The sequence below is a fragment of the Zea mays genome, chromosome 5 (assembly GCF_902167145.1).
Source record: "Zea mays cultivar B73 chromosome 5, Zm-B73-REFERENCE-NAM-5.0, whole genome shotgun sequence".
NCBI lineage: Eukaryota > Viridiplantae > Streptophyta > Magnoliopsida > Poales > Poaceae > Zea > Zea mays.
This window is the reverse complement of record NC_050100.1, coordinates 72039547-72053334: the sequence shown is the minus strand read 5'-3', so window position 1 is coordinate 72053334 and position 13788 is coordinate 72039547. Positions and strand designations below refer to the sequence as shown.

Sequence of the window (13788 nt, the reverse complement as noted above, 5' to 3'; positions counted from 1 at the left end):
ACCATTCGCTCGCTATCTTATCTTAAGGCTATCTGTTCGTATGATAAAAAAAAGTATTCCTTTTGAAACAAAAAAGAAGACAAAATGAATGGATCAAATAAAAGGAGAAAAAATAAATAAAAATAGCGGTTCCTCCGCGGGTAACGGGCATCCCGCCATCGCTCTGCACTTCTGCAGTCTGCTCTGGCTTATAATAACCGGCACCTTCTCCTTCCTCCGATCTCCTCGCCTCCCTCCTCTCTCCCAGATCCGTCTCCCGGCGTCAGACGCGCATCTCCAGCAATGGCGGACGAGAAGCTTGCCAAGCTGCGCGAAGCCACCGCCGGCCTCACGCAGATCAGGTCTGCTGCACCCTTCCGCCTTTGGATCACGTACTCGCAGCCCCATGAGCGAGATCGCGATTCCTTCGTCTCTAGGCTCTAGCCTCAGCCGATCCGACTCTTACTGATGTTTTTTTCTTCTTCATGGTCACACTGGTTTGGTTGGTTGGGTTCTTGGTGTCTCCAGCGAGAACGAGAAGTCCGGCTTCCTCAGCCTCGTCGGCCGCTACCTCAGGTACGTACCATCATCGCAACTCATGCTGAAGAATTCCTCGGACGAGAAATGGCGATCGATGTCTGACCGGAAGCGTCTCATCTCATCGTGCCGGCGAACTTGAAGCGGCGACGAGGAGCACATCGAGTGGGCCAAGATCCACACGCCCACCGACGAGGTGGTGGTGCCGTACGACACCCTGGAGTCCCCGCCAGAAGGTGCGCCTGCTCTACAGCACGCGAGTGTGAATGTGAATGCCAAGGCTGATTTGCCTAAGGGATGATATAACAACAAATAAATAAATGCAGGCACTGAGGCGACCAAGAAGCTGCTCGACAAGCTCGCCGTGCTCAAGCTCAACGGCGGCCTGGGGACCACCATGGGATGCACCGGACCCAAGTAAGCCGGATCTGTCGGATTCAGTTCTTACTTTCGGTCTAGTTTCAGTTCAATGCCATACATGTGTGTCTGGAATCGTATCTGAATATGAGCATCAAGTCCATGAGCTCTCTCAACAATGCTGACTGCATGCAGATCGGTCATCGAAGTGCGCAACGGATTTACTTTCCTCGACCTGATTGTCATCCAGATCGAGGTGGGTCAGCTTAAAACATCATCACGACTGACTAATGCATCGTCGTTCCTCACTCGATCTTTCTTTCTATCTTGTATATACGGTGACGCTTGGTGGCATGGCATCGTTTCTCTTAACAGTCACTCAACAAGAAGTACGGCAGCAATGTGCCGCTGCTTCTGATGAACTCCTTCAACACCCATGACGACACCTTGAAAGTAAATTGTCTCTTCATCACGATCCAGTTCTTCCTCTTCATATTCTTGGGGACTGAAAGCTAGCTAACAGTTATGCTTGTCCTGCAGATTGTTGAGAAATACACGAATTCGAGCATTGAAATCCACACATTCAACCAGGTATGCTGGGCCAAACTTCCTTTAGTTGGTGGAGATTTGTTTTTTTTTCAAAAGAAAAACTTAGTTTACCAATTTGACTCCGAAAATATGCTATGCTGGCAATAAAACAATCGTTATCATTACAGAGCCAGTACCCTCGTGTGGTAGCTGACGAGTTCTTGCCATGGCCGTCCAAGGGAAAGACTGATAAGGATGGCTGGTAAGCCATCTCTATATGTAGTTCAGCTTCACCCAGAATATTCATGGCATCAACACTAGTATCAAGTTTGAACATCTTTGCATTATATAAAATTTCAGGTACCCTCCTGGCCATGGTGATATCTTCCCATCATTGATGAACAGTGGAAAGCTCGATTTACTACTCTCACAGGTCTGCATCAATCTGGATGTACCCTTAGCTCCTATTGTTCTTGATCCAGAGTTTTCATGCACTATTAAGATAATAACGTTATTTTCTTTGCTGACCCTGTTGTCAGGGAAAAGAGTATGTGTTCATTGCAAACTCGGATAACTTGGGTGCTATTGTTGACATGAGTATCCTTATGTAAATTAACATTACCATTTACTTTTACAAGTTTTCTGGTTAATGAAGAGCACATGCTACTTTCAATGTACTTAACCGTTGAATAGAGATACTGAACCATTTGATCCACAAGCAGAATGAATATTGCATGGAGGTATGTAGTAGCTATCTGATGAAGCAAAATCACTTGGAATAGAACAGTTGGCTGATACGGAAGTTCTACGACCTCTTTTCAGGTCACCCCAAAAACTTTGGCTGATGTAAAAGGTGGCACACTGATCTCCTACGAAGGAAGGGTTCAGGTTAACTTTTCTGCTTCCTTGCGCTACCAGACCAATGATTTTTCTTTCTATGATTTCCAGTCTGCAATGTAGTTTCATGTATCATTATTGGAAAGTGTTTATACGGCTGTTTTCATGCCTTAACCTTTTTTTTCATTGGCGCCTGATTACTGTTTAAATAACAATAACCTTTTCTTTGTATTCAGCTTCTGGAGATTGCACAAGTGCCTGATGCACATGTAAGCTCTAAGATAGCACTGCATATGCATTGATATAAGTATCACGGCTAAAGTAATTCTATGGCCTTTTCTAATATCGTTGCGAAAAAATTCTTAACATAGGTGAATGAGTTCAAATCAATTGAGAAATTCAAGATATTCAACACCAACAATCTGTAAGGATCACATTTTTAAATTTCATTCTTCTAAAGAAAATTGCTGATGTTACTTAATGCTACTACTGGTTTTTCAGGTGGGTGAACTTGAAGGCCATCAAACGCCTTGTTGAAGCTGATGCACTCAAGATGGAGATCATTCCGAATCCTAAGGTAAGAGTTAAACGTTACGAAAATCTGTTTCCATCTGAGCCACTTCATGAACTTAATAACCTCTATGATTTTTAAGAGAAAAATATAGTTGTAACGGATAACTTATAATTTCAGGAAGTCGATGGTGTGAAAGTTCTTCAGCTGGAAACAGCAGCTGGTGCAGCAATTAGGGTACAGCCAAAGTACTATGTACATCACCATGCTTTTATGTGACTATATATATAAATATAACAAATAAAGTTTTATTGGACCAGTTCTTTGACCATGCCATTGGTATCAACGTTCCAAGGTCCCGCTTCCTACCAGTTAAGGCGACATCAGATTTGCAGCTAGTACAGGTTTGTATGCTATGCTGAATAAAATTGAGTATGTGATGTGCTCTCTATGCGTCTAAATGAAAACTTCTATTTTTGCTTTGTAGTCTGATCTATATACCTTGGTTGATGGCTTCGTTACACGTAATTCAGCCAGAACAAATCCATCAAATCCATCAATTGAACTTGGTCCTGAGTTCAAGAAGGTCAGATTCTAGCATTTATATTTTTATTAAAAAAGAGGTTCAAACATTAACTTGTGAGGTCCAAATGCGGTTAGGATGACCGTGTTTCTTCACATATTGGCAGGTTGGGAGCTTCCTTGGTCGCTTCAAGTCGATACCTAGCATTGTTGAGCTTGACAGCTTGAAGGTTTCCGGTGATGTTTGGTTCGGTTCTGGAATTGTACTGAAGGTACATCTTCCTAAGTTACAGAACAGCTATAACATTCCTAAGTTGCAGAACAACTTCCTAAGTTCAAACAAGTATCATGCTAAAAAGCTGTAGAGAAACTTAATGGGAACAATTTGCAGCTTCTTTTCCCATGTTGTTTGTTATGACTCCTTTATGAAGACACATATCTTACAGTGCTTAAGTCATGGAGTAATGACACTTCTTCTCTGTAACTTTAGGGGAAAGTGACCATCACTGCAAAACCTGGCGTCAAGCTAGAAATCCCAGACGGAGCAGTGATTGGGAATAAGGTATGTTTTCTCAAGAGGCAGTACTGTTGATGCATCAAGAATTTTGCATTTTTAAAGCAAACGGATACCTTAATTTTGTTCCGTTTGATGTTTGTCACATCTATGTTATCTTCAGGATAATTTTGGAAAAGGAAAGAGAACAATACCATAACAGTTACATGCTCACACTAGTTAGAAGTCCTAGACAAATCATTAAATTTTAGCATTCCTCTTATGAATAGGAAAAGGAATGTAAGGACAATTTTGATAAAAGAAAGAGAACGATACTAGAAATGTTACATGCTCACACTAGTTAGAATTCCTAGAAATGTAAGGTTATCATAACTTGATGAGAAGACAATCTGGTAGCACAATTGATGTTTCTAACAACTGGGTATTTATTATTTTATTCAGGATATCAGTGGCCCTGAGGACCTTTAGATAAGAATCAGCGAATCAGCAAGGAGGCTCACTTCGCCAAGTGGCGGATCATTTTTCGTGTTTTTTTCCTGTATATTCAAACAGGTTCCATGATATTATGGAGAATATTAATTGCCAGTATAATCCAGAAATTTTACATGTATTTTACTTTGAGGGAAATGTTTTACACACTCCAGTTCTGCTTATTGTCCAAAAGGAAATTTCTGTGTCTTGAACAGAAAAATATCTTGCCCCAGCAACTACCATCTCAGCATGCATCTAATCATAGATTATTACAACTTCATATTGCCAGCGTCCGAAGAAGTCATACCTGCGATACTGGCAAAACGTCCTCCAGGACTACTCCATCAACAAAAGACAGGCCCACAGTGGACCTAACTTACAGGCAACAATGAAGCATGGCATCAAACAAAAGAACTTGAGTACATGAATGTGCTAATTTCAATCTGCTTGACCAATGAAAATTTTAATAAAATCAAAACATGACTCATTCATTCCCTTTTGCCATATCCCAGCTCTGGAGGGACAATTACTCTCCTCTGCATGACCAACAGCATGTATATACTAATATCAGAGATGAAGTTAATAATACACTAGAGGCGGAAAGGCTGAATTATTTGCCTTCCACTTTGCACTAGTTGTCCTTCTCCATATATTTCCCCCTACTTTCATCCCCTCAGTTACCGTGTAATGGCAGCTGGAGGCTTCGATGCCACTTGTGCTGATTATAGCCCACTGGCATTGTCTGCAGAATCCCGCTTCTGTTCTTTCCCAGGCAGCAACCCAACAGCGAACCCATAAAGCTACACAGAAACATCTTATCTTAATTCTCATGGTTCTACAGGAGGAATATCAGAATTAACACACAGGAATCAGGTACAATTTGCCGCATCACCTTGGCAATAATATATAGTAAGTTAAACTTACCTTGTGAAACCAATGTGTTTGAGAAAAAAATTAACATGTGAAATAGTTCATGGTGGCCAGAAGATACATCGCAAGCATGACGAGAGAAATCTGAAAGAACAAATCAATTGAAACAAACATATATTCCATTCATAAGACCATCATTATTCGTGGACAAGGGTTGACTTTACAATTTGACAGTTTTGCCAAACTCGGATTCCTTGGGCGGTCGGGGCGCAAAAAACGACTATTACAATCCACTACACAGACTTTTGGCTCTAATTTCCTATATATAAGGACGCATAGATTGGCCCTTACAAACCGGGAACGTGTCCACGTTCCTCATTCCGGAAACATTTGTTCCGTTCCGAAAACGCAGGAACAATCTCGTCCCCGTAGTGTTACAATCTTTTTCAAGTACTGTACCACGTTCCCATTCCTCAACCCCATCAATCCGGGAACCTGGCTACTAAGGATCATTGGCCCATAGATGATGTATTCCAGGTCAAGCACTAGCTTTCTATATCAATACCAGTACCAGGACGGTTACTCATCGGCGTTGTTGGCATTGAACTCCTTGAGAGGCTCATGGTCCGTTTTTCTTTGGTGATCGTTGCCTTTCATCGACGAACGAAATGAATTTTCTGAGACTGCGCTTCGATGTCGATGATCCTGAGTCCGCGGAGATTGCTGATCCCGGCTGCTCATGTCTCAGGTACTGGCGCAGCGTGATGCCAAAGTAAATGAGCAGGGCGAGGACACATGCTGCGCCACAAATGAGGAACAGGCCCATGAAGCTCTCAAGGCGGAGCTGGTTCGAGTCCACAAACTCAGTGTTGTCAGATGAACAATCGCCTGTCTTGAGCCACTTGTCATGGATCCGCTGCAGTTCCCCATCCTCCGACAGTGTTAGGATCGCGGTGGACAGGTCTACTTGCAGAGGGGAATCCCTTGGAAATGCCTGATAGGGTGAATTCTGTAAGAGCTATGTTTGAATTACTGAAACAAAGTTGCTACATTCTAGATATTAGACTTCTTATGCAGTTAAGTGCAAGGAAAGCTCCATAATCTTAGAGAATGTTTCGCTTAAGACAAACTAATCTTAGAGTGTACCACAAGTTATGTGGGCGGTAGATGTAAGGCTTGTAGTTAATGCTGCAACACTACTTTGATAATCTTGAAGGAATTATAAGATGTGTTTCTGTTTATATTTCTACTGGAATAAAATGTATTTAAAGACAACTTAAAGTTCAGTGCACTTACAAAGCCCCATCCGCCACTGGTGAAATCTTGACCAGCAACAGCAATCTTGCAGTAAGTTGACAAAAACAGCTCAACATAGGGGCGCTCATCAACAATGGCCATAACACCTCCTTTCTTGGGGCCTAGCTTGAGGTTTTCAGCATATTCTTCAGGAGAACCAAGAGCTTTTAGCCTTGACTGTGAGATGTTCAGTTCCTTGATCATGTATTCTTTGACAAAAGAACCAACTTGGAAACCAATAGGATAATCACTATGTTTCAGGTCATCAAGTCCTCTAATAGAAGTATCAAGTTGTTGCACGGTTAGGATGGAAGTAAGACTTGCAGTGTAGCTTGATTGAATTATCAATACAACAAATAGCCATATGATCAAAACGCCACGTCCTAAGGTACTCATAGTCTTTTCTCCTGGAAATATAAAATAAGAGTAGAGGTGCACATCAGGCATCAGCACAGAGGGTCAGTTATACTGAAGGACTGAACAGGAAAGGCTAGTTTACTCACTATGTGCAAAAAATAGAGTCGAAAAACTGAACCTGCAGAAAATAAACCATATCATAAGAATTAGTTTCATAGGAAAGAATCAAGCCATCAGACAAGCATTTAACAATATGTGTGAAATACTTTGGCAGGCAAAATTAAGAAAATAGAGGCTAATATACCATAATATCAAGTGAAATAGATTATGAGAGTGCAGATCTCTCTTCTTCAACCAATCTATATTACAAGATTTAAGTTGCTTGTTCATTGTTAGATGTTCCATTGCGAAAGGGCCTCTAGCGTAATGGTTAAGGCTTCCGAGTAGCACCTCTAGGTCCCGGGTTCGATCCCCTCGGTGGCAAAATTCGGGCTTGGTTAAAAAATCCCTTCGTTGTGCCCCGCACGCTCTTGGAGATCGATATCCTACGCGCCACCCTCCGGCTGGGCCGTTGCAGAGTGGACAGTTGGTTCGGCCCGTTAGTGATGGGGGGCTAGGGTTCTGAGGTTTTCTCGGTCGGGACCATGTTTCGGTCTCTTCTTAATATAATACCGGGAGGGCGGTCTTTCTCTCCCTGGCTGGGTTTTTTTGTTAGATGTTCCATTTGGACAAAATGTCAATGTTGAAAAACATAATTTAAGGCTGCCAATCAAGTGAAACATGTTGCACGGAAACAATGGGAAAAATAACATTTGTAAGTGAAAACAAGATGTGTGTATATTAAGTGCAAAAGATACGATTCAGATTCTTACCAAACAATAGTTATTAATTGTTGCCACGGCGAGCCACGAAAATCATCATTTATTCGATGCTCAAGAATCCAAATAACCACACCCACAACAAGAAAAGACAACCCTGTAACACACCACATCCCCAATGTAAATGGCTGCAAGAATGCCCAAGAATTTGTTATGTGCTTTTTGATTGGAGCCAAGATAACCAGGCCTGACTCAATGAAGGGCTGGGTGAAATCAACAATTTTAGTTCGGCTCATTGTAATTTCGATATCCCCTATCGCTGCATCAAAATCCTGCAGGATAAAGTAACTCTGATCACTACACATGATGAAATGTGGAGGAGGAAAAAAATTGCATGTCCACACTTACGTTGTCCGCAACCATCTGTGCAAGTTGGTCAAAGTGAGGGTTTTCAGTACCATTGCCAAAAGGTATAAACCTGTATGTAACTGGATAAGGAAGCAGTGTCAATGCTTGGGTGAAGACATCGATGCAATAGCCCTTCATTGACCCAGTACCATTATCTTTGCTAACAAACTCTTTAAAGCTAAATCTGTTAGGGACACCAATTTTTAACTCCTTGGCATTGTAAGGAAAGGCCCAACCTCGAGGCTTTTGTGCAGTCTCACCAGGCCAAATGACATCATAGAGCTGTTGATTGGCAAGAGAAGTATTAGGAGGCTTCGAATATAGGTCTTCTGGAGGGGTGGTTGATAGCAATCTTGTATAGTTTGACCAAAAACCAATGGTCCGCATGCCATTCCCAATTATGCTTATGATATCATAGGCAGGATGAATGAGTTCAAACTGAGCATTAAATTGCACTTGGCCAGACACCCCAGCGAAGTTCACATTTCTGATCTTATCCAATAATTTGTTTCCCATGTCAAAAACACTCATGGCTTCAAGGTGAAGAGTTCCCCCGGTTACGTCACGCAACCTTGAGTCATTTGTAAAGGAAATCCTCCCACCATCATCAAAGAAGGCATCCAGGGCCCGAGCTACAGTCCACACACTATCATAAACATAAAAACCATAAGCACTGGTGCGAAGATCACTGTGGTTGTATTTCTTGCTTAAGCTGCTCCACTTGGACACCAGATTTCTCTTCATATTTGACTTAGGGGTGTGTGGACGTACAGTCAGAACACCTTGCATGCCATTTACAGTTTCAGCAGAGACCGATGAATTAGCATCGAGATAAGCAGAAAGCCAATCAGTCGCAATCCATACATAGCCATTGCCCATCATGTTTAGTCCATTAGCAAGTGACAGAAGCTTGAGTCCAGGTTCCGAACCAGTATGAAGAATAATAACACGAGACTCCATATTACTAACAGTAACCAATAGACTTAGAAGCTCACTTTTTTTAGCATTGGAACGGAACCCAGTCTTGTACGAAATTTTGCAGCGCCTTGCAGTAAGTTCATCATCCAAAGCAGCAATGCCGTTTCGACCATAATCATCATCAACGTATATGGCAGTCACTATCTTCCATTGATAGTAATCAACAACTGCAGCCACAGCTGCCATTTGGTAGAGATCGCTGGGCATAGTCCGCACGAAGAATGGGAACTGAATTGATGATAGAGTTGCATCTGATGCAAAGGACATCAAAGGAACTTGGAGCTCATTTGCGACATATGAAATGATATGTGCAATAGCAGAGCATTGTGGCCCAATGATTGCAATAACATCAGTCTCCATGAACTGCAAAGCTGAAGAAAGGAATACTGTATCATCATCACAAGTATAAAGTGAAAGCATGCAGTATTGAACAGTGCAAAAAAAGTGGAGGAGTGGTATTAACAATGGTCTACCTTGAACCATGCCAAGAAAACCGTCATTACAGTTTGTATCTCTCGTTTCAACATGTAACGTTGTTCCATTTAGAACTGTTGGATCTGAGTTGATATCCTCCACTGCTGCACGGATGGCAACATCTGAAACACCTCCAATGGTGGAGTTCAACCGAAGTATAGACCCAATATTCACGACCGAAGGCCTTGCAACTAAGCTTTTGCAGATCCCATTAGGGAGGAGAAACAGGGACAGAACCAACGACATGAGAAAAGCTATCTTCATTTTGGTTGAAATGTTTCAGAGGCTGCTACAAACTTATGCAGAAGTTAGCAAATTTTCAATGAGTGTGTGAACCCTGTTGAAAAAGAAAAACATAGACCCGCCTTATTAGGATAAGCATGTGCAAGAGAATAAAGACATATGGCGTTTACTTGTAATTTGAAAGGAAAACAATAGAAAGAAGCAGATCAACAAATATAGACAACAAGAAGCAAATATAGGAATAACATGAACATAATGGACTGAACGTTTGAAAGAAAAGCAGCTTGGTGATTGCACTAGATATTTCATGAATGAACGGAACAAAAAAATCATTTATAATATGGTACAAAATGTTTTGGTAGGCGACAATCATGATATCCACTTCCCATATTTCCAGAAGGAAGAGAAAGAGAAACCAGAAAACGAAATCCCAGCATTGATCAACCCTCACCACCTGAAGCTTAAATGGATCATGGATTATTCTGGTAATCATCATTGATAACCTAACTTTGCTCATAATGGCCCTATCCCATAACCGAGATGCAATGTGTGGTCTCCATGAGTGCCAGCGACGGATAAAACAAGTGGCTGTCTTAATCAACATATTCCATTTGTCGCATCCTTTTGCTACGAACAGAAAAGAACAAAAGCTGGATATTCATACCTTGGCATTGTGCATAGGCATAAGAACCAATCCAGGTATCAATTATATTCCTTGTGTGCGATTAGACAAGAAGAATTTCAGCGTTCAGAAAGGGCATATCCTTGACAGTCATGAAGACGCGTTCAAGGAGATACAAGAGGCTCTCACGGGGTCCACTATGTTGGGACCACAACACCTAGGGCACCAATGCCTCGAGGACCTACCTTGCCTCGGCCAGAGGAGGAGGTTGATGCCAAGAGACTTAACATTAGAGCACGCTAAATGGATAAGTACGCACTAGGACTTGTAAAATCACAGAGAGACCTAGGACCCACCGGACCTTAGGGTGATCTAAGCACCTAGGACACATAGTGCCTCGAGAAAGCCCAAAGGGATAACATATATTAGGGAGCCTTGAGCCACAGGGCAATTTAAAGCCCCTAGGCCCCGGAGGGCCCTCGTGCCCCATTGCGCTCATGAGAATAAGCCTCCGGGGCCCTCGTGCGGTCGTGCCCCGGGGCACTCATGAGAGAAAAATTTTAGGGCCCCTCATGCCTTGGAGCGCTCATGAAAATAAGCTTCCAGGGCCCCTCATGCCCCGAGGCACTCATGTGAATAATCCCTCAAGGCCCTCGTGCCTCAGAGTGCTTACAAGAATAAACCTAAACCCCTATAGTCCCTCGCGCCCCGAGGCATTATGAATTATGTGTTTTGGGGCAGTATGGGCCCTGAAACACACGACGACACTTAGACGTTGGGGACTCTCTGCTAGACCCAAGGTCCTTGAAGCTCACTGGTGTCGCCTCATAAAAGCGATCAGGACTTTAGCTTATCGGGGCCCTGTGCACCAAGAGGACAAGGGATCTGTCGTGCCCAAGTGTAAACATGTCACAAGACAGAAGGATATGAGTATATGACGAGGCCCGCCATGGATAGTATGGCCTGAGGGACTGGACCCCACATCTAAGGACTTGAGGATAAGTCCATAGTGAAAGCTTAATGGATAAATTTCAGGTACAACACATTAAGTATGTGATGGACGATATTACAGGCCTGACAAGTATTATTGCCACGACTTAGGTTGCAGGACACTTAAGATCACAATGTTGTCGAGCATCGATCCTATAGCTACGTGTACGCATGTGAAGTGTACCATAAAGCATTATAAAGTACAAAAGACTACACCGGCAACCAGCTACATCGCACCATGCGGCACGAGCCCTGATGCCTGTAGACATAACATATCATACCTGCCTCTACAACAGGTATGGAAACCTCTTGTAGAAAGGACACCTCTGACATTGTTCCATGACCGAGGACATGAGCCCCAATATGGCTCCAAGAATAGGGTAGGAACTGGATAGTTTGGTCTTATCCAGTGAAATCCAAGGTTCATGTAACCTCACTCCTCCCTTGCACTATAAAAGAGAGGGGTTGAGCAACATTTAGGGGGATTCAATTTGATTCCATTTGGGTCGGTTCAGATACGCTGACTAGACTAGACTCCGAACACTTGCAATAGAGTTCATTTAGCAAGCAGACATAAAGGTGGATTAGTATCATTAAGATAAAGAAGAAAACATTTCATATACGTTTGCTTTCCCTTCTAGCTCTTCTCTTTCTCATACGTGTTGTTACACATCGATAAAGAAGAAAACACACACATTCCACCAAGCTAGTATAGTGATGAGATTGGCTATTGTAAAGCACGCTTGCCACGCATGGGCTGAGCTACGTGTTCTTATTGGGGTCACCTAAGCCTATAGATGTCCAAATGGGCTAGGCGGGTCGGCCCGACCCGTGCCAGACCATGGGCCACGAGCGAGGCCCAGGCATGGCCCAGTATGTTAATAATCGTGCTGGGCCGGCCCACGGTTCGATGGGCCTAACGGGTCTATAAATGTTTATGTCATTTAAATGGTAAGAATATGCATATATGAGGGTTTAAACCATAGTTTTTAGCTCTAAACACATTTACAACCACATAATCAACAAAACATACATGTTTTTTTATACTCTATATTTAAGTATAACATAGGTATTTGTATGACAAAATTTGGAAAAAAAATTTGGGACGTGTTGGGCCTAGCCTGCCATGCCGCCCTTAGGCCCAGGCACGGCCCCATGACCGGGCCAAGCTGACACGGGCCCGCTTTGCTGCGTGCCGTGTTGTGTTTGGGTCGGGCCAGACCCGTGTTGTGCTTCGGGCCGCCCGGCTAGCCAGACCCGGCTGGACATGTATACCTGAGCCCTATAAAACTTGACAAATCCAATATCAACCTACGCCACGCAGGGGCCGATGAGCAGGATGGGCCTAATAAATCGCAGCTCTTCTGGCGAATTCCTCGCTCCAATCAAAACCCCAACAGCGTCAGGCACTAACAAATGTTACTAGTAGGAGCAGGAGATGGAGAAGTACTGCTATCGGGCGGGAGTCAGACCGAGGACCAACAGGGATGTGCAGGAACTAGTCCGAGAAGACAGCTTTTGCTCCGAATCAACTGCTAAGAGCCCGAGAAACAGCCGGGGACGGCCGCCATTGGCAGCTGGAGGCGCGGGGATTCGCTCGGCCGGCTCCACGAACACAATGGTGGACAGAGGAGGAGGTGTGCTAGCTCAGAAACAGCAAGAGTGAGCAGGAGAAAGGTGACTTACGTATCGGTTGGCGATGGTGCTCGTGCTCCCGTCCCAGAAAGAGGAAATCTTGGTCGTCTCCGGAGGGTCTGGGAGCGTGCCGCGGCTTGACTCCCCCGTCAAGACCCCAGGATGCGGCGGCGCATGTTTTGTTTCTCAGGTCATTCAGGATTATTAATAGGAAAGGCCATAGCCCAGAGGAGGGAGATGGAGTTTGTAGACTGTGTAGTATATAGTACATGGCAGCAGGTGGGTCCCACACAGGAGGGCAAGAGTAATGATGCCCGTCGGGAGTGGAGACATAACGGATGTTTGATTTGCTGTCTAACTTATCACGCTTTGTCTAACTTTTATATCTAAGGTTAGTTGTTCAATTCGGATGACTAACCTTAGATAAAGTGTGGCACAGTTAGCTACGAACCAAACAGGTCTTTAGTACGACACATTTAGACTAAGGTTAGTCGTTTGAATTGAAGAATTAATCTTTTACAAAAAAAATTATATAAAATATGGTAAGTTAAATAGCGATCAAAATAGATCCTTACTCTGCCGTTGTTGTAGATTAGATGTGATTTCATTATAGAGGTGTAAGCGTGTAATTAAACCATCTAGAACATCTAATTAATTATATCCATCGATTTCATACGAAAATAGTTAAATGTAAGACATGCATTAGATTTCAGGCGAAAGAGGTTAAATATAAAATAATAGTCATCATGTATAAGATTTAGATTAGATGTGTCAGATCGTTTAATTGCACGCTTATAATACAATAACATAATTTATCGACCACAGGCTCTATGCATTAAAC

At 43.1% G+C, this 13788-nt stretch overlaps 2 protein-coding genes across 2 annotated transcripts; one reads left to right on the top strand and one right to left on the bottom strand.

Moving 5' to 3' along the window:
- The first annotated feature begins 186 nt into the window (after positions 1 to 186).
- LOC100382295 (uncharacterized) lies at positions 187 to 4437 on the top strand. Its single transcript, NM_001361652.1, has 21 exons — positions 187 to 341; positions 508 to 555; positions 661 to 752; positions 843 to 933; positions 1069 to 1129; positions 1249 to 1326; positions 1414 to 1464; positions 1590 to 1663; positions 1762 to 1834; positions 1941 to 1998; positions 2095 to 2141; positions 2224 to 2289; positions 2475 to 2507; positions 2610 to 2662; positions 2740 to 2815; positions 2930 to 2986; positions 3070 to 3153; positions 3237 to 3335; positions 3439 to 3543; positions 3762 to 3833; positions 4227 to 4437. Exons 1-21 carry the CDS (start codon positions 283 to 285, stop codon positions 4251 to 4253), a joined length of 1404 nt encoding a protein of 467 aa, NP_001348581.1. The 5' UTR covers positions 187 to 282; the 3' UTR covers positions 4254 to 4437.
- An 846-nt stretch (positions 4438 to 5283) lies between these two features.
- On the bottom strand, positions 5284 to 13179 carry LOC103626528 (glutamate receptor 3.1). Its single transcript, XM_008646949.4, is given in 8 exon segments — positions 5284 to 5769; positions 5772 to 6120; positions 6423 to 6829; positions 6926 to 6957; positions 7652 to 7929; positions 8006 to 9354; positions 9457 to 9794; positions 12999 to 13179. Coding segments are annotated over 7 exon segments (2778 nt in total). The 5' UTR covers positions 9722 to 9794; positions 12999 to 13179; the 3' UTR covers positions 5284 to 5671.
- Between the last annotated feature and the right edge of the window lie 609 nt (positions 13180 to 13788).